Source organism: Gopherus evgoodei, chromosome 22, assembly GCF_007399415.2.
Source record: "Gopherus evgoodei ecotype Sinaloan lineage chromosome 22, rGopEvg1_v1.p, whole genome shotgun sequence".
Taxonomy (NCBI): domain Eukaryota; kingdom Metazoa; phylum Chordata; order Testudines; family Testudinidae; genus Gopherus; species Gopherus evgoodei.
In genome coordinates this window covers 1,847,217-1,866,295 of record NC_044343.1, presented here as the reverse complement: position 1 = coordinate 1,866,295, position 19,079 = coordinate 1,847,217, and the positions used below count along the sequence as shown (strand labels likewise).

Sequence of the window (19,079 nt, the reverse complement as noted above, 5' to 3'; positions counted from 1 at the left end):
CAGGGCATTGAGGACCTGGGCCCATAAACCCCTGCCACCCCGTGCCTGAGTAGGGATTGCTTCTTGTTGGGTTTGGGGGTGGGGGCAGTTTCCCTACCAAGAAAATATCTGTTTGTGCTCTGCGGCGACGTCCCCTGTCTCTGCGGGGCGGGAGGTGGGGTACAGAAGGGTTTAGCTGGTTCACTGCACGCCCCCTGGGTGTGCACCAACATGGAGAGCCGCTGCCCCCTTCCCCACGGTGACCTCAATAAAGCCACAAGCCCTGCTGATTCTTTTACAAACCTTTATTTCCATTTCTCCCCACCCCTCCCAGCCTGCTCCACGCTCCTGTCACAGCTTTTTTTAGATAAAAACAACAAACCAGCTCTCTCCAACAATTCCGGACACACACGGATCCCCAGACGACTCTCCAGTCCCCCCCCGCCCCATTTCAACCCAGCTTCCCTCGGAGCCACAGCTGCGAGGGGCTTTCTGCTCCGGGATCGTTAATGGCTGACTCGAAAGGCAGAGAGGCCCAGCTGGCTTGAATACACCTGCCAGGACAATACTACAAACGTCACCTCACTGAGCTGATCTGCCGAAAAGCTATCATGAAAAATTGTGGGATGGATCCCAGCATGTACACAAAATATCCCCGCCCCCTCCCCAAACTGCCCTCCCCCCTCCAAAAAACAGATAGGTTGCACACATTAAAGTGATACAGAACGATACAGAACTTAGAAGGGGGGAAGGATGAAAGAGTCTCTTTGCAATAACAACCTACAGGATCCAGTGAAACCGAGGCAGCGTCAAAGTAAAGGGTCAATAGAGATACAGCTTTCAAACCCAAGGGTAGGGAGTCCTAGGTAATAAGTTAATCTATACAGACAGCGTTAGGCGAATGGACAGATGAGCGGATTTCCCTCCGCTGCAGAAGGGTGTTCTCAGCGCGAGTGCCCATGCAGAGTGCCCAGGGACAGCGGCCCATGCCAGCACAACAAAACCGCAAGGTATGAGACGTGAAGTCAAGGGATATGGAACGTCCGTGAGACGTGCTCCCCACCCCACGCCTGGCCACAGGAGCACAATCACCAACAGCAAAAGGGGGTGAATTGGGAGGCCTTGTCCGAGCACCCTGGGGTGTGGCTCAGGAATTGCCCTGATGCTCTATGGGAGCTGGTGCTAGAGAGCCAGGAGTGGTGCGAGATGCCAAGCTGGAAAATGGCTTGAGTTGGCTCCAACGCCGGCATAGGGGCCTGCCACCCAGCCCTTCCACAGCAGCCGCATCCCTACTGGGGAACCTGGAGATCTGGCATGAACGGGCTGCAGGGCGTTCCAAATAGCTCCCCATGGGGGGTCCCCCCCCACTGCTATTAGAGCAGCCCCAGAGGGAACTTCCTCAGCATCTTGCTCAGAGCCAGGCTCCTCCTGGCCGGGGCGCGGTTGCTGCAGCCAGCAGCTTTCCTTGCACCGAGCATGGGCTGGCCAGGACCAGACAGAAACCACGTCTGTGGTGTCAGCCTTGGGCCTTGTCTCCCTGCCGGATTTACCCTAATTGACAGAGCAGAGCTGCAGCAGCGCAAACCCTTTACATGGGGGCAGCGCGTCGCATCCAGGGTCCGCCCAAGCATCAGTGCCAATCTCCTCCCCGCAGGGCGCATCCAATGAGTAGCCTCCAGGGAAAGTGAACCGAGAGCTGGAGCTACCCCACTGTCACATCCTCTCCCCGTGGAGCCATCTGCTTCGTGCCCATTTCCACCACTGCAAAACCAGCTGCCCTGAGGCCTGCCAGGTGAGGGCTCTGCCGTGAACCCCGAGGGGTCCCCAACCACATGCAGCTCCATGTTTCAGACGGGCGCTGCCACGCCAACTCCCACACTCCCTCCCCACCCCCCACGGTAGGGCACACTTTCTCTCTGCCCCCCCATGCTCCCCTCTTTGCTCCCACCAGTCATCTGACTCCAGGCAACCAAGCTCACAGACCGTGTTGTTCTCATCAAAGCTCCCACCTGGAGCACCAGAGACACAAGGCAAGAAACCCCCCGACCAGATCCCCCTCAGTACCGCTCCCTGCTGGGGCTGGGATTGTGAACAGGGGGAGGAAAACAATTCCCCCTCCCGCACACAAGAACAATGGATGGAGGTGGGGCCGGGAGTGGATTCCCCTCCCCCCCCCATGGCCCAGGAAGGTTATCTTCGAACACAGTGCAGGGAGAGGTCTAAAACAGCAAAAAGTGGGAAGGGAGATCAAAGCAAGGGGGGGGTGCATTAAAATGTTCACAGGAAATAAGGCATGGAGATGACAGGAGGGGCTCTAGAGCACAGTTTTGTCCAGATCCACCTTAACCGGCAGCGGCCCCGCCTCCTCGTTGTCGTCCGCTGGGCAGATGGTGACAGCGATCACGGGGTGCAGAGAAAAGGGGGTCGAGCCATCCAGGTCCTCCAGGTCCTCCTTATCGCCGTTAATGCTCAGCGGCTGGAAGAGAGCCAGAGCCAGACACCAGGTGACAGGGCGTGGCCGGGGACGAGGGGGCTGTGGCAGCGGGGGGGGGGCGGGGATGAATCACGGCAGGGGGCTGGTTTGCACCCATCGGGGACCCAGCTCAGAGTCTGTTATCACCACGGCTCCCCGAGTTTCTAGGATTCATTTCCCACCTGGCGCCACAATTTAACCCCTCGAAATAAACCAGTCTTGGGCACTGCTTGGCTAACATCAGGCTGTGAAGTGCCACAGCCCTGGTGTACTGGGGGCATGTGCGAGGACGGGTTATTTTTTAGTGCTTTCCAGGCTCTGCTCCCCACGCAGTGTCACCACCAGCAGACTGTGCTAGGCAGGCCAAGGGTATGAACTGTCCCCAGCCCACGCGGACACCCTCCAGCAGGCTGCGGCTGGGCTCAGCGCACGGTCACGGCTCAGTGGCATCTGCACCTGAGTTTGCCCTAGGATGCCGGCTGGCTCCGTACCTGGGTCTTGATGTGCTGGTCCGGGGCGGTCACCAGACTGGCGCAGCTCAGCCACAGCATCACCATGATGGAGAGGAAGAGGCAGGCAGCCAGGATCCAGCGAGGAAGGCCTGAGCGCCTGTAGCACCCCACCACCCCCCGCCAAAGAGAGAGTTCAAGTTTATGGCTGGGCATCAGGGTGGAGGGGGCACAAACAGGACTCAGAGTGGGCCAACAAGGGAAGGATTTCCCCTGGCTACCACCAGCCTGCCTCCTCCATGGAGCGTCCCCCTTGCAGTCTCACCCCTGTCCAAATAATCCCACCCCTTACCCAGATAGCCCCACCCCTGGACCAAATAACCCCACCCCTCACCCAGATAGCGCTGTCCCTGGACCAAATAACCCCACCCCCCACCCAGATAGCCCTGCCCCTGGACCAAATAACCCCACTCCTCACCCAGATAGCCCAGCCCCTGGACCAAATAACCCCACCCCTCACCCAGATAGCCCCGCCCCTGGACCAAATAACCCCACCTCTCACCCAGATAGCCCCGCCCCTGGACCAAATAACCCCACCTCTCACCCAGTTAGCCCCGCCCCTGGACCAAATAACCCCACCCCTCACCCAGTTAGCCCCGCCCCTGGACCAAATAACTCCACCCCTCACCCAGATAGCCCTGCCCCTGGACCAAATAACCCCACCCCTCACCCAGATAGCCCCGCCCCTGGACCAAATAACCCCACCCCTTGCTAGTAACATTTTGCAAGAGTGGTTTATTCTGCAATGGAAATCCCCATCCCCTGTCAAGCCTCCTGTCCCCTTTCCTCCCCCTCACATACCCCTCCCCCAGTTTGCCAGGGCTTTTCATTCTGCCTCTCCCTCTGCCCCCCTCACCCCTGCAGGGCCAGGCCTGCACCTACTTGGACATGCAGCCCAGGAAGTCGTGCTCTGGTTGTTGGGTCTCCAGGTGCTGGAGCTTCGTTTTGCTCTTTGGCTCTTTCAGGGGAGGTTTCTCCAGCTTTTCCTGGGGGCCTGGCAGGATGACACCCAGACCCAAGTGACTCCCCTGCCACAGCAGGCTGGGCACAACCACCCACCCTGGCCCCCAGTGAAGCTGGGGCAGCTGCTCGCATGCCAAGGCCAGGAAGGGGAAGGTAGAAAACAGGACAAAGAGGACTGCAAGGTCTTGACCTGGCTTACTTGATAGCAGCCTAGAACGAGACTATCCCTCAGGAGGCTGGGCACAGACCACCATCCTCCCTGGACTGTCGCGACGGAGAGCTGTGACTGGTCAGGACCCCGTGAGCTTGGTGGCTTCTCAGTTTGATTCCCAGCAGCCAGGTGTCCACAGCTCAAACCCACCCCCACACGCCTCATGCTGGCAGCCTCGGCAGAGGCTGGAGAGGGAAAGGGACAGGGCACCTGAGCTGTCTGATGCCCCACCCCAGGTCAGGACGAAGCCTCAGGAAGCTTGGTCCCAGTTCAGTGGAGGAGGGGTATGGGGCAGGATGGGCTATCTGCCCCTCGGGTAGAAGCCCGGCAGAGGCAGACACCAGGCCTGCACTAGGATTCAGCCCAGCATGTGTGCATGTACCGGGGGGCTAATCAGAGGCCACAGGCTCTAGTGAAACCAGCTCAGAGCTGGAAGCACCTTTCCAGCAGCTCCCAGCCCCCTCGTCTCCTCGCCCCACCTGGCCCACACGGGCCCAAGCACTGCCCCTTGCTCACCTGTGTGGGGCTTCAGGGCATTAGGACTGGACACAGGCCAGGACTTCTCCATCAGCTCCGACTTGGATGCTGGCGCCTCGGGCACCGGGTACTCGATCTCCGGCTGGGACTGCAGGGCCAGCGTTCAAAAAGAAACAAAAAAGACCAAAATGCAGTTAGTGACTGAGCCCCAAAACCTCCTGTTGGGGCAGGACTGGCCCATGGGGGGGGAAGCACGCAGGATAGTGAGGGTCAGATCCCTCCTGCATTGACCGCCAGAGGCAGCCTCTCACAGCATCTGGGCAGCACCTGGCACAGTGGGGCCCCGCCCAATCTCAGTGCCCATCCTCGGCCGCACCAGATACAAACAATAGAGTTATTATTGTAGGAACGCAGGACTTGCCACAAAGGCTCGGACACTGGTTTGTCAGTCAGCCTGTCTGTCTGTCTGTCTGTCCATTGTACTTCTCAGGCGCCTGTCATCTCGGCAGTGTCTGAGTGCTGGATGATACAATCTAGTCTAGCACCAGACCATGACTCCATCGGTAGCCCAGTATCCTACCTCCCTGCTGTACCAGACCACTGGCCCGTCTAATGCGGTGTCCCATTCCTGGTTCTGGCCAATACCTGATGCTTTGCAGGAAGGCAAATATACCTGGCCACTGGTGAAATGCTCGGCACGGGTGGGATAAGAGGGAACCTGCAGCATTAGCTTCTCACGTGAAGCATGGGATTCCATGCCCTGTTCCCACAGCCACGCAGGGCCACTGATGACCTCAGCAGCATGATCCTGCCCTACCTGGAACACCACCACTTTGCCATCATCTGCCTGCAGGTAGAAGGTCCAGGTGGAGGAGATGAAGCTCTGGGCAGAGCTGACGATGTCGTTGCAAAAGCTGGAGACCAAGTCAAACATGGAGAAGGACACGGGCGGCAGCTCCAGACTCTGCAAATCAGCAAAGAGAAGAGCACCAGCTCGCTGTGCTGGGAACCTCTGCGTCGTCCTGCCCCACCCCAGCCCCGGCTCTCTAGCGCACAGGAGAGGCAGTTCAGGGCTCAAGGCTCTGCTTGAGGGCTCTAAAGCAGGTCTATTGAGCAATGCTGAATGACCCACACAGTGCTCTTGGCCTTAATGAGCTATGAACCCTCCTGAGAGTGACAGGATGGTCTAGTGGTTAGAGCACTAGCCTGGACCTTGGGACACCTGGCCTCATTTCCCAGCTCTGCCACAGAGTCTCTCTGTGACCTAGGGCAAGTCCCTTAGCCTCTCTGTGCCTCAGTTTACCCACCTGTGCAATGGGGATTACAGCCCTGCACTGCAAGGATTAATCCATTGACAACATGGAGACTCTCAGATATTGCAGTGAGAGGGACAGAAGACAGCTAACCTCCATATCACCCAGAGCAGTGGCTGGCATGAAATGCATTAGTAGGACTCAGTCTACGGCCCCTTGCACAGGCACCCATCCCTTCTCGAAGGACCAATGGCCTCAGCACCGTCAGCCTCAGCACGAAGGCCCCAAGCTGAGCGGGCCATGGAGCTCAGAGTCAATACACCCTGGCAGGAGGCACTGGGGATAAACAGGGGGCTGCGTGGCTGCCAGCCCAGCTCCTTCAACCAGCACTAAACCCACATGAAAATGTTTTAAAGAGGAGCTGAGATGCTGAGGGTGTTTCTCTCCTGGCAGCTTAGCCACGCCCCGGATTCTTGGCTCTTTGCAAGGTTTGTTATGTTTTAAAGCATCCCTGCTGGAATTTGCTTGGCTGCTCCTTGCCATGGATGTAGAACATTTCCCAAGGCTGGGAATGCCAGAGCTCCTCATACGGTTAGATGAGCAAACAGGAAAGAAATAGGTCAGGTTCTGTAGCTGATTATTGTGCTAAATCTGCTTTGCTTGCTTGCCCAGGAATCCAAAGGAAACATGCTTTGGGTGGAATGAATGGAATCAGGGAATGTTTGGAACGCTATCGCCAGGGAGCAATCTTGTTTGGGACCTGGCCTTTCACAGAGTTTCATCCACCCCGTCTTTCAGGGGAAGCAGGGACAGATGCTTGTCCCCTTTACAGGGACAGCTGCCACTCTGATACAGCCAAGCAACTGAGGCGTCTTTCTCACAAAGAGGAACATTGACCTCTGCCACTGATTCTGTGTTCAACCTTGGGCATGTCCCTGAACCGTTCCACGCCTAAGTTTCCCCATATTTAATGCTTGTTACCAGCCTCTCAGATTAGTATTAACTAATTAGTAGAAAGCACTTTGAGCTCCCGGGCGGAGAAGCTATAGAGGCAGCACCGTATTCCCATGCCTGATCCTTGCTCCTTACTGCAGAAAGCCATCCTGCAAAGGTGAAAGCCTCTCCCCGGGACCAAAGGCTAACACAGTTATTTGGGCAAAAGCTGAATCAGTTAAATGAAGGAGGAAAAGAGGCGGAGAAAGGGATAGCCAATCAAAACCCAGGGAGCCTGGAATAATCACCGGCAAGAACCTTCCATCTTGGGAAGTCAACAGCATCCCCCAGCTTAGCCCAAATCAGCGGCGGGCCTAGCGCAATGCAATGAACCTGCTGCTTATGATTTGATTTAAATAGCACAACAGCCCTGCACTGGGTGGTTCTGCTTCCAACACAGCCCAGACCAAGCCACTCCCTGGGCAATGTTCTTAGAAGGTTCCCTGGAAGCACTGGCGCCATTCACCTGTCTCCTGCAACCCAGGTACCTGGTGACCATCAAACGCCCTGAAGGTGTGCCATGCTGGTGGGATTCTCAGAGGGGGAATGACAAGGACATGAAATAAGCAAAGATTCCTTTTTGCTGTCAAATATTTGTAAGTATTGTTTGCTAATGGGGAACTTTACTGCTGCGCGAGGGGCTGCAAAGACCTGAGATTGCAGGGATTCAAAATGCCCGGCTGCAAAGCGCAGAGCCAGGACAGCGTTCTTCCAAAGGGCTGCGGCTATTGGTGTAATGACACTGCGATGTGGGGGTACGGCACACGGCTGCTGCCATCTGGTGGCAAGGTGGACAGGGGGCAATTGAATAACAGGGGACAGCTGGCCAGATGTCTGTGATTCAGACAGGTGGCATACGAGGAGTTATCACAGCCGCCTCCATCTTCAGCCAGCTGATCTGCTGAGTGTGTGTTGTGGGGAGAAGAGAGAGACATCGGGAAGGGGAAATGGCAACCATGCTCTACAGTTTTCCTGTTTCAATACAGTTTGCAAAGCATTGTGGGACCTTTGGGGGGCTGGGAAGCATAAAGCAGTCCTTCCCAACGGGCAGGGTACACCTCAATAGAGGGCTTGATGGAGTAGCTGGGGGCATGGACAGACCTCTCGCCTCTTCTCAGCTTTCATTTTACAAAAGAAGTCAGCCTCTAGCTGCTAAGGCTGGAATGAAAACCTTCCAAAGGTGACGTGAGCGTACAGGGTGGAGTGACGCCTGCCTGAGTCTGCAGAGAGTCTGAAGCAATAGCTCCAAGATGGTCACTGCCCCGTGCATTTCAACTGGTACTAGCTCAGATCCAACCTCCCTGCTCATCGCAGCATGTGAGAAAGGAGAGGACAGGTCAGACTGTGCAGATCTGCACCAGCATTTCCCAAAATGCGAGCGGGGGGATTACCGGCAGGGAGGTGGCATGGTGGAAGATGAATCCATTCCAGTGGAGGAGTGTTTAACCCACATGGCGCGACTGCAGGGAGAGAGTGACTGACCTCGTCTTCCTGACGGGCAGGCTAAGACACGTTAGACATGGCTCCACCTGGGCGTCAATGCTGCACCCTGCCCACTAGCTCTCACTGCCTCTGCTGTCCACACAGGGGCAGGTCAGCTGGGATCAGAACACACAGCGCTCCCTCCTCCTGGGGTTTCTGAGACAGAAGTTGTCTCCTAGTCCCTTTAAAATCATCTCTGCCCCTGGCCCCATCACCGGAACAAGCCCCAGGGTATCACCCCCTTGGCTTGCGGCTGGGCTCTGTGCAGAGAGGCAGCAGCTGTACTGGACACCAGACCCACCAGCAAGCTTTAAACCCCAGGTTTGGCCAGGAGCAACAATCCCTCCCCACTGCCAGGCACAGCCAGTCACTCCTCTGAGGCTGCCTGCCGTGGCCATGACAGCTGTCAGCACAGATATGTCTGCTGCAGCGACTCCAGGCTGCCCTGCCTGCGCAGCTCTCTCGCCCACGTGTCCGCATGCCCTGGCCCCGAGACCAGGCCCATCAACAGCCCCTGTGAAACGGCTGCAGAGCAGGATCCACTGCCCCAGCCACTGGAGGGTGAGTACAGATCCTCCTGCACCCAGGCCCTGAGCACAGCTCCCAGGGGAGCAGCCGCTTGGAGCAGCATGGAGGCCCCGTATCCCAGGGAGCAGGTACTGACCACACGCTTGCAGGACCCTGCAATCTGCAATCCCAGACCAGGCCACCTCCTCCTGCCAATCCCAGTGCTGCCCAAGGAGACAAAAGCTCCCTACGGTGCATCTGGGCAGAGATGCAGGGTGCTGTACATGGGGCCAAGGCGCGGATTTGCTCCCAGCCCCCGCTGCTCCAGGCAGTCTCCTCACGCTCGGCGGCAGGAGAGGTCTGATCATTGCAGCTTTGCCGTGCGACCGTGAAACCGAACGTCCAGGGGCCCAGTCTCAGGCAGCCTCCCCAACGCCCCACAGGGCATGTGGAGGTCAGGGTATCCCAGGGCCGAATCCACCCCAGTGCTCTCAATGCAACACCTCATGCTGGGGCTGAATGAAACCCAACCCCTCCCCGCGGAAACCAATAAAAGTGGCGTCCGGGTAGCAACGCCCCTTCGCCACATTCCCTGGGGCTCTGCCAGGCACAGGGCTCACACCTCACACACTCCCACGGGGTGCGAGGGTCACAGTGGGGGCTTGCAATTAGTCTGGGACGGGGGGTCTGGCCCTAGATTGGCTGCACGGTGCCAGACCATCAGCTGAGGGGCTCTGGAGCAGAGGTGGGAGGAGAGCACATTGCATGGAGTGTCTGTGTGGCTGGACCAGGGACTGTATGCGCTCCACCCAGGGGGAGCGTTACCACCGCCCCTCCAGGAAGGGAAAACAGCAGGGGAAAATCACTCAGATGACAGGCTTCTGGTCCAGCCTGGCTTCTCCAGAGCCGAGCAGACAGAGAGAGGAGATCTGGCCTGGACCGCCTGAGCTGGGACTGACCCAGGACTTCATTCTGGTTCCTGATCTCAAGACCGATATGAACTTGTAACCAGAGGAAAAGCCCAGTTGGACAGACCACTACCAGGCCCTGGGCCGGAGTCAGGGTGACCTCTCAGTAGAAGGCAGGTAGGGCCTTTTATTGGTTTTAGAGGCTTTCTCTATAATGCTTTTACCCTCCAGGATAAATGCGCCTGCTGACAAGAGCTGGGAGGTAACTGGTAATGTGCTGGTCTCAGCCCTCGGAGAGAGAGCAAAGCGCCAACGCTGGCTGTTTGGGCTGCCTGGCCGGCTGGGGATATCGCCGCCGCGGGGAGCTGGGCAGTGACAGGGGAGTGAGACACGAGGCTCCCCCCAGGAGAGATGGCAGCTGAGAGCTGAATGACGCTCCCTGACACAGCCGGGAGGGAGCACGTAGGGGGAAATACACCTGCCGTTCCCCTGAATCTCTCACTCCTGCACTCTAATCACCAGACACATACCAATCCCCTCCAAGAGGCAGGAATGGAACCCCGGAGTCCTGCCTCCCAGCCCCCACTGCTCCGCTCGCTGGACACTTCCAGAGCTAGGAGTCCTGTCTCCTAGCATCTCGCTTGGCCCACTCGCTAGCAATCCCCTCCAAGGACGGGCAGAGAACCCAAGTGTCCTGCCTCCCTGTTCTCTGCTCTAACTGCCGGATGGCACTGCCTGACTGGCTTCGAGGACACGGCAGCCCAGATGCCTGCTTCCTCTGGAACAGATGCACCATGACTCTCACATGGGGATGTTCCCAGCCCCTGCCTTCCCCGCCTTCTGCCCACAAGCTCTTTGGAGAAGGAGCCAATGCACAAGCCTCGGCCTCCTGGGACAGACAGACCACACAGCTCTAATCCAATTAGAGCCGGTTTCCAGAAACTGTGCCCCTGTGCTGCTTCCCGCTCCCAGCTCTGGAAATGGCGAATCTGGTTCCCCCCACGAGGGCACTGGCACCAATGCTGCACCGTGGACAGGTGCCAAGAGGGGACGGAGCCCTGCATCGCCTGCCCAAAAAGTGCAGAGCTCCCCTGGGGGACTGTGCCAGAACCACCACCAGAAAGGGGGGAAACAAGGTCAAATGCTCCCACGAATGCAGCGGATCCACCCGCTGCGTTTCTAGGGGGGGCCCGGCTGTGGCCCTTTGAACACAGCTGGGTTGGGTCCCTTTTCCCGTTGCACCTTTAGCCAGCACGAACAATGACGAGGGAAGAAGGGGAAAGGAAGGGAGGAGAACGTGTTGCCGGACAAGGGGGTTCCTGCCAGGCCGAATCAATTCAAGGTCCATGTGCCCTTCCTCTGCTCCACTTACCTCCGGGATGCAGAGTCTAGACAGAGGGGGCAGGGCAAACTCGCCCTCTATCCTTCAATCAGACAGCGAATTCCTCTGCATCCACAGATCCCACCAGCCCTGCACTTGTTTCCCCAGCTGCCCAGTGGATCGTCTTCCTCCAGGACACCCTGTCGGCTCTGTACGTCCACGGCACCCTGAGCTGACAGGCGCTGGTGGCAGAGCTCTCTGGGCTTTGGCCCCCGAGAGGTAACAAGGGCATGAGGAGGAAGGGAACGGCCCTGTACCCAACTCGCCCTCCCCTGTTCCTTGCCTTGAACTGCTGCCTGTGCCATCTCACTGGGATCCCCCAGAGCTGGGCTGAGGACAGCAACTGCCCAGCCAGATTTCCTCGTGCCACAGCCATTAAATGGGACCTTTGGTTACTGTCCCTCAATCCCTCTGATCCTGGAACGTGCAGGGCTCTGTCTGCAGGAGGGGGCCTCCATTCCAGGTGCAATCAAGCCAGGTTTTCCTCCCAGCTGTCCCAGGCAAGAGGCCGAGCTCACCCAATCTGCAGGCCAGATGGTCAGCTCAGCACTGCAGAGAGATGAGCACTAGCTGGCTTCCAGCCCCCACCTGGAATGGACCCTGGCTCTAATCCTGCTCTCAGGAGCCTTGGGCCACGGTGGGAGCTCCCTGTGTGGGAGAATGAAACTCTTTCAGCTCCTTGGCTTCCCTGCCAGCGCGGCAGAGCCGGAGACAGGAGGGGCCTTCTGCTGGTGCTCATCTCCCACTACGATCCATAGGTGCTCGAACTAGGGGTGCTAGGGGGGCTGCTGCCCCCCCAGCTTGAAGTGATTCCCATCATACCCAGGGGTTACAGTTTGGTTCAATGGCTCCCAGCCCCCCCACTGTACACACTGTTCCAGCCCCCCCGCTATGATCTGTTCTTTTCAGGCCCATCACCCAGGCAGCAGAGCCCCTTGGCACTAGGGAAAGAGGAGGCTGAAACCTTGTCTTTCCGGCTCTGCGTCTCAGGCAGCTGTTTCCTGCATCCAGTCGTGCAGCCGAACTGCTCCTCAGCACTGCCATAGGCTTCGATACAAGCTGCAAGACAGGAGGGGAAGGGAATGGTCAGGACCTGGGCACCCTGCAGCCATCGGACACGAGCGAATTCGGAGCTCAGGACAACAAGGGGCTGGAAGCACGGCCTGGAGCCAGGCAGAGCGCAGCGGGGGTGTTCATCCAGCCCACACTGCTCTGCCCTGCCAGGGCACCCACAGCCCCCTCCAATGCCAGCCCTGGGCTCCCACGGCCAGCTGTCAGTGTTCCTCAGCCCTGACTGCTATTCCAGGGCTGGACTTCTGCAGAGAGAGAGGCAGGTCACAGTCCAAGTCCTGTGACGTTGACAAACGCCCCCCTGGACTCGGATGAGACCCCCCCCAGCTCTGAGTCAAACACCCAGCTCCAGGGTGTGTCCATAAGCCCATCGGAGTCACCCGGAGAGCGCCCCGCCCAGAGCCCCCCACCTCCTCCACCGGGCTGAGCTAGGCACAAACAGGGCTGCCTGACAGGCTCCATGCCCTAGTTCAGTTCTGTCCAAAGACTAATCAATCATGCCAAACAGCACAACGTTCCCAGACAGGTCTCAGCTTCCAACAGGAAACATCCAGATTTCCCATAAGCAGAGCGTTAGCCAATGTTCCAAGCAGCTATCCTGAGATCCCAGCGGCATGGCATGGGGGGTCGTCTCCCCTATGATACCTTAGACACTGAGGCCTTGTCTCCTCTGCAGGGACATTAAAGCCCCCAGAACACTTTCACAAGAGTAGGGGGGTTGCCCAAACAGCCCCGGCTAAAAAGTCCCCCAGTCCTGGTGCTGAATACTGGCTGCTCTGCCCTGCCCCAGAGATGGCTGCAGTTCAGTGAGGCTGCAAAGTGCTTTGAGATCCCTTCTGATTTGAGGCACCAGGGGGTTAGCGCATCGTCCCTGGGCCAGGGAGGAAGCCCGGTTTGCTCACATAGCACCGGGAACTTGCTGGACGGTCTTCGGCCTGGCGGGGGGATTCAGTCACTGCTGTGGGAAACTTCCATCTTCGCAGCTGCCTGGCGGTAAGGCTAGAGCTGCAGGGGGGCAGGGGGTTTGGCTTCAGCCGAGGATCCTCCCCTGTCTTCTCCTATCCCTTTGAGAGGTTGAACTCATGGTCGGAACATTATTAATCCCCTTGGTATTTGCTGTGGCCACGGCCCTAATGGATTCATGTGGGGCCTTGCATCCACGTGACCCTCCAACTTCCAGGATTTGCACCAGGGAGCAAGCGGAGTTGGCCCAGATTTGCACCAGGGAGTGAGCAGAGCCAGCCCGGATTTGCACCAGGGAGCGAGCGGAGCTGGCCAGGATTTGCACCAGGGAGTGAGCAGAGTCGGCCCGGATTTGCCCCAGGGAGCTAGTGGAGTTGGCCCAGATTTGCACCAGGGAGTGAGCAGAGCCAGCCCGGATTTGCCCCAGGGAGCTAGTGGAGTCGGCCCAGATTTGCACCAGGGAGCGGGCAGAGCCGGCCCAGATTTGCACCAGGGAGCAAGCAGAGCCAGCCTGGATTTGCACTGCCGGTGCATCACGGCCATGGAACTTTGTCTGGACAGCATGGGAGCGCAGAAGGAGCAGAAGCAACCTCTGTCCTGACAGGAATAAGTGGAGAAGCCACTTCTGGACAATGTAACTGAGGGGGCCGTGGCAGAAGAGGGGAGGGAAAGTTAATTGGCTGCGCTGTTCTTTACCTGATTCACATTCGGCTCTGGTTGTGTTCAGCTCGGCGCTTGCATCCACAAAGTGACAGATGGAGAACAGCCGGCATCCTCGGTAACAGGCGTTGAGCACAGCATCCTGGAGAGAGGAAGAGAAGAGCTAGAAGCCGGTACAACACACAGTGCAGTAGCTACACCCCAGCGCCCTGCAAATACCCAAATGCCCCTGGAGACCAGCTGTGCTCTGGGACTGGGGCAGCAGGGAAGAGGCAGGGCGGGAGGGTGCTATCCACTGCATAGGACCAGGACACCAGCTCCAGATCCTTCCTCCCTGTCAATGGAACACGAGCACCAAGACCTAGCACTACGTCTAGATGCTGGCACCGTCCCCCAGGAGGGGTGGTGGAACCCCAGTGCGCTGGGCATTTACAGCAAGGCTGGACATGGCCCTGCAGAATATACGGTAGAGAAGGAACGGGGATAGGGTTCCCAGGGGAATGGACTAGATCAGTGGTTTACAACCCGTGGACCATGGACCCCTGGGGGTCCGCAGACTATGTCTAAGATTTCCAAAGGGGTCCGCACCTCCATTCGAATTTCTGTAGGGATTCGCAAATGACAAAAGGTTGAAAACCCTCTGAACTAGAGGAGACCAAGCTGGCCTTCTGCATCTTTAACTGGTCCCTCCTGGCACTGGGCAGCCTGCAGAACCGCATGTTTCTCTGAAAAACTCAGCGCGATGCTGGAAACCTCTAGCTGCCCAAGAACCATGGGCCTGGCGAGCCAACAGGACGTGCGTTTCTCACACACAGACTCTCTGGGCCCATGCACGTGGGGGAGTCTGCGTGTAGCTGTGCACGCACATGGTCACTGAGCGGGCACAGTTCTGAGGGCACCTTCACCCCCAACCCAGAATCCTGACTGGCCTGAGAGAAACAGCTCCTGCCATGGGGCCGGGCCCCAGCGAGAGCTGCTCCGGCCTCAGCAAACACAGCAGCTTCAGCAAAAGAACTGAGGTGCCATTTGCTGCACTCTTCTCCTGGGTGCTGTGCCCAGCAACCTGCACCCGTGTCATCACTGACCAGCAGTGGGGGAGTTCAGGGCAGGACACACAACCCCCTCCCCCCTGCCTAGCTGTCTTTCCCAGGGCCAGATTCTGCCAGGCCATCATGCAGAGCAGCCCTGTGAGACGAGGCCAAGGCTGAGTCCTCTCACCTGGGCTCACTTCTGCCCCACATGGCCACTGAGGAGGCTGCTTGGAAACCAGCTATGTGACGCTTCCACCTGCAGCAGCCATCCATCTGAGTCTCTGTGGCAGCACAGCTCAGGCCCTGCACTTGGCACGGGTGTGAAGTATTGATTCTCCCCAGTATTAGTATCATCAATGTTGTGTGTATTGGGATCATGCCTGGCTGGGATCAAGGCCCATTATGCTTGGTGCCGGACACACGCGTAACAAAAGGATGGTCCCTGTCCCATGGTAAAGTAGCTATACCACTACCTAGCTCTTTGCATGAGTAGATTTGAAATCATTACCCTGTTTTACAGATGGGGAAACTGAGGCACAGAGCAAGGAATTGACTTGCCCAAGGTCATCTAACAGGCAAGTGGCAGAGCCAGGAATAGAACCCAGATCTCCTGAGTCTCAGGCCAGTGTTCAAGCCAAGAGACAGCAAACAGACCCAACAAAGACCAGGCAGGAGATATTCCCATCAGGCTGACAAGCACATGACCCAGTCACCGCCAAGCACTCTGCAGGGAGGGTAAAAGAGGTGAGTTTTAAGGCAAGCTTGGCAGAAAGTCAGAGTGGCCCTGGACCAGCAATTGTAAGCAGGGCTGCGGTTCCTCTTCCCTCCGTGCATGAGACTAAATGCCAGTAAACCTAGAACTAACACAAGGGCAAGAAAGGAAAATGTCTAGGAATAACCTGAGCACTGGCTGGCAAATGGAGCCCACAGAACTGCACCGTTAGTTTTCTGAGACCACGAGTGATTTATTCCAAAAGGAGGCAAGGAAATTTCCCATCTCTACCAGTCTGGCTTTTGGCTCGACATGTTCAGCAACCTCCCAGCCCGGGAACGTATTTCTCTCCGTGTGTATTTGTCTGTGGTCGCGTTTGAAGACAGACAGACAGACAAAGACACACTATTTATCTAAGTCTACAGCTTCATAACCTCTGCTTTGCACAGAACACCAGGGCTGAATCCCAAATGTCTCCGTGCCAGGCAATGGGAGCGCAGCCCTGCATTTCTCATGCTTAAATGCTGCACGGAGAACAGAGATGCCGTTGGATGCCCTTCGGCATAAACCTTTAGAAGGATCCAGTTTACACTTCCTCTTTGAGGAGCCATGGATCAGGCAACTGGCCTGTACACTGAGGGACGCCCTAGGGCATGGAAGCGGGGCAGGATCATCCTTGCTAAGAAAGGGAGATGCACCTAACACCACACTGTCCAGAGTCACTAAAACAAACAACTTTTATCGCCACAAACAAACAGCCACTTGCAAGGGGATACACCAGAGGAGCCCAAGTTGCCCAGTTTACACTTAAGACGGTAGCTCTTCCCCTGAAATCACTGCTTTCTGCACGTCCTGGCTCAGAGGAGTTATTCCAGCAGGAAGGAGATGCTAGCATCCAGAGGACAGCAGCAGCATCCAGTCCCCTCCATTCTCTGCTACATCACGGGCAGCCAAAGCCTTGTGCAAAAGCAACCCCGGGAATTCTACAGCACAGCCCAAAGCTGCCCTGATTTTTTCAATCATGGAGGTGTAGTGGGCAGAGGCGATAGATCCCAGCATGCCGTGTTCCAGCAAAGGCACTCAGCTCTCCATGGAAAGTTGCATGTTGGGACCTGTAGTCTCCACAAGCTGCAGTGAGGTGGCTGCAACCAGCTGAACACCACACAAGCCAGGTTCTGCCCTCACAGGCTTGGGCTAGGTGCTAAGGCCAGCTGTAGGCTTTTCCTTTCTGCAGCATGTGTCATGTACTTCAAGCGGGTTTCACATTTTAAGCATGTCTTTGCGAGATATAAAGTTACAGAGCCCCCCAAATCTTTTCAATTCGCACCCTGCTCCTGTGGCTGAACCCACAGGGGCTCCACGCTTTCACCTCCAAAGCAGGATCGCTAACCAGAAAGCCACCCAATGGCTTGGAAAGCAGCTTTCCCATTCCAGAATAACACAAGTTCTCACATGCACAAAAACAGAGCAGCCCCAGTCCTGCCCGCTCCACCTTCCTGTTCGTTTGAGAAAATCCTTCCCCCGAAGCCTTATTTATTGCAAACGAACAATCCAGAAAACAAAAGCTAAAATGGACACCAGCAGGGCATGGAAAACTCTTGGGCTTGGCATTTTAAAAGTATTTTTATTGTTGCTGCACAAACAAAAGTCGGTCCCATTTCTGGCTGAAAGGGGACGACACCAAGTGTAGATAATCCTGTTCCAAAGGATCCGTTACCAAATTTGGGAGGACAAAGACCGGATTCTTCTTGTCTGATGAATGACCAGAGTGGATACCATGAATGGGGGTGGGGAGTATTTCAATTACTTTTTAACTAAACTATTACTGGTGTATTATGGATGGCAAGTGTCTGACGACAACATGCATTTCCCCCCCTCCCTTGAGCTGGTTTTAACAGCAGAAAATGTGACTGGTTTTAAAACAAACACCTGGGCTTTTCCCCTGCTGTGTCTGGATATGTCACATGGATCTTCCATGGCCTTTTCTACCTGCCCATGTACCACCTCAGTACGTTTATTACAGCAAGGCTAGGCGGACTCTGATCCGAGGCCTTAGTTAGAAGTTATTAGTCTAGAAGCCAGAACTGGGTTTTTTTCAATGATTATTGTTTGTGTGAGCAGCAGAGAGTCCTGTGGCACCTTACAGACTAACAGACGTTTTGGAGCATGAGCTTTCGTGGGTGAATCCCCACTTGGTGGGATGCAGCTCTTTGTATGGTTCTTGTCACCGTGGCTCTTACGAAGGACACTCAAGCGATTTCCTGAGAGCACTGTTGGCTCCAGCACTAACACAGCTTCCTCCAGGGCTGTGTGTGAGGAGTTTGACAGTTCTCAGTCTCCCAGGCGTCCCTCCTCCCTTGCGGAGGATGCATGCTGGAAGGAGAAGCTGCCCCAGGGATTCAGTGCTTTTCTCTCACTCATGGGTGTTTGGGGGACTGGCTGGGGCGGGGAGGGGGCTACACAGGCATCTCTCAGCTGAGGGGGGAGCCGTGGGAAAGAAAGCAGGTGTCCGGCTGCCTAACACAAGCAGATCCAGTCACTGGCTCTTGCTCTTTAACTGGACACCTGGTGCCTTGCAGAATAAAATGGATGAACAGCAATTTTATCAACACTGTCCGTCATCGCCCGCCCCCACCCCCCGCACCCGGGCAGCAGCCTCCGCCCGGGCACCTTCCACATGACAAACCTTCTCCCTGCTGCAAAAACATAAGGAGACCCCTCAGCCCCCTTCCTCCTTGCAAATAAATCAATGCCCCCCCGCCCCCGGAAGCGTCCTGGGCACGATGCAAAGACGCTGGAAGATGGACGCCTCCCCCCCCCCGGTGTTTTGCTCACAGGTTCCCCCCCCCCAGATAAATCTGTTCCTCTCCCCCCGCTCCCAGGCGGGCAGAGACCGAGCAGCCCGGGCTCGGACCCGCCGCACTCACCCGGGCTGCGCCGGGGGGTTGGCCGCAGCGCTTCTGGCAGGCGCCGATGTCCCCCAGCGGCGCGGAGGAGGGAGCCCCGGGGCCCGCGGCGGAGGCCAGCGCCAGGCAGAGGGCGAGCAGCGGCCCCGCCATCCCGGCCGCTTGCAGTGCGGGGCTGCAGCCCGGGCAGAGCGCGGTGCCGATCTCCCCGTGACGCGCTTTGCACGGAGCGAGGGAGGCTGGGAGAGAGACGGGGGGAGGCAGGGCGGGCAGCCGGGGCTGGAGCCGAGCCACATGGCTCCCTGCTGCGGGGGCTGCCGGCTGGCGAAGCAGAGAGCCGGAGCCTGGGCTCCCTCCGGCCGGAGCTCAGCGGGGCTGCAACAAGGCCACAGGGACCCCAGGGGACAGGGGGTGGGGGGAAGCCAGTACAAATTACCGGGGCCCTGATGTCCGGAAGGGGACCCGGCTTCCTCGGCTAGGGTGACCAGACAGCAAGTGTGAAAAATCGGGACCGGGGTGGGGGGTAATAGGAGCCTATATAAGAAAAAGCCCCAAATATCCAGACTGTCCCTATAAAATCAGGACATCTGGTCACCCTAT

The 19,079-nt window shown here is 57.3% G+C and overlaps 1 protein-coding gene across 1 annotated transcript; it reads right to left on the bottom strand.

Annotated features, from left to right (window-relative positions):
* Nucleotides 1–269: 269 nt before the first annotated feature.
* TMEM59L (transmembrane protein 59 like) lies at nucleotides 270–18,647 on the bottom strand. Its single transcript, XM_030540650.1, has 8 exons — nucleotides 18,501–18,647; nucleotides 13,867–13,972; nucleotides 12,101–12,195; nucleotides 5,430–5,576; nucleotides 4,652–4,760; nucleotides 3,844–3,955; nucleotides 2,944–3,061; nucleotides 270–2,455 (listed from the first exon to the last, which is right to left on the bottom strand). The coding sequence occupies exons 1-8, from the start codon at nucleotides 18,630–18,632 to the stop codon at nucleotides 2,294–2,296; spliced, it is 981 nt and encodes a 326-aa protein (XP_030396510.1). The 5' UTR covers nucleotides 18,633–18,647; the 3' UTR covers nucleotides 270–2,293.
* Nucleotides 18,648–19,079: the final 432 nt, after the last annotated feature.

Coding starts and splice junctions, on each gene's coding strand:
- TMEM59L (XM_030540650.1), bottom strand. CDS start 18,632: ATGGCGGGGCCGCTGCTCGCCCTCTGCCTGGCGCTGGCCTCCGCCGCG. Junction 12,196..13,866: donor CAGAGCCGAATGTGAATCAG/GTAAAGAACAGC, acceptor CCTGTCTTGCAG/CTTGTATCGAAGCCTATGGC. Junction 4,761..5,429: donor GCAAAGTGGTGGTGTTCCAG/GTAGGGCAGGAT, acceptor CTGGCCCTGCAG/TCCCAGCCGGAGATCGAGTA.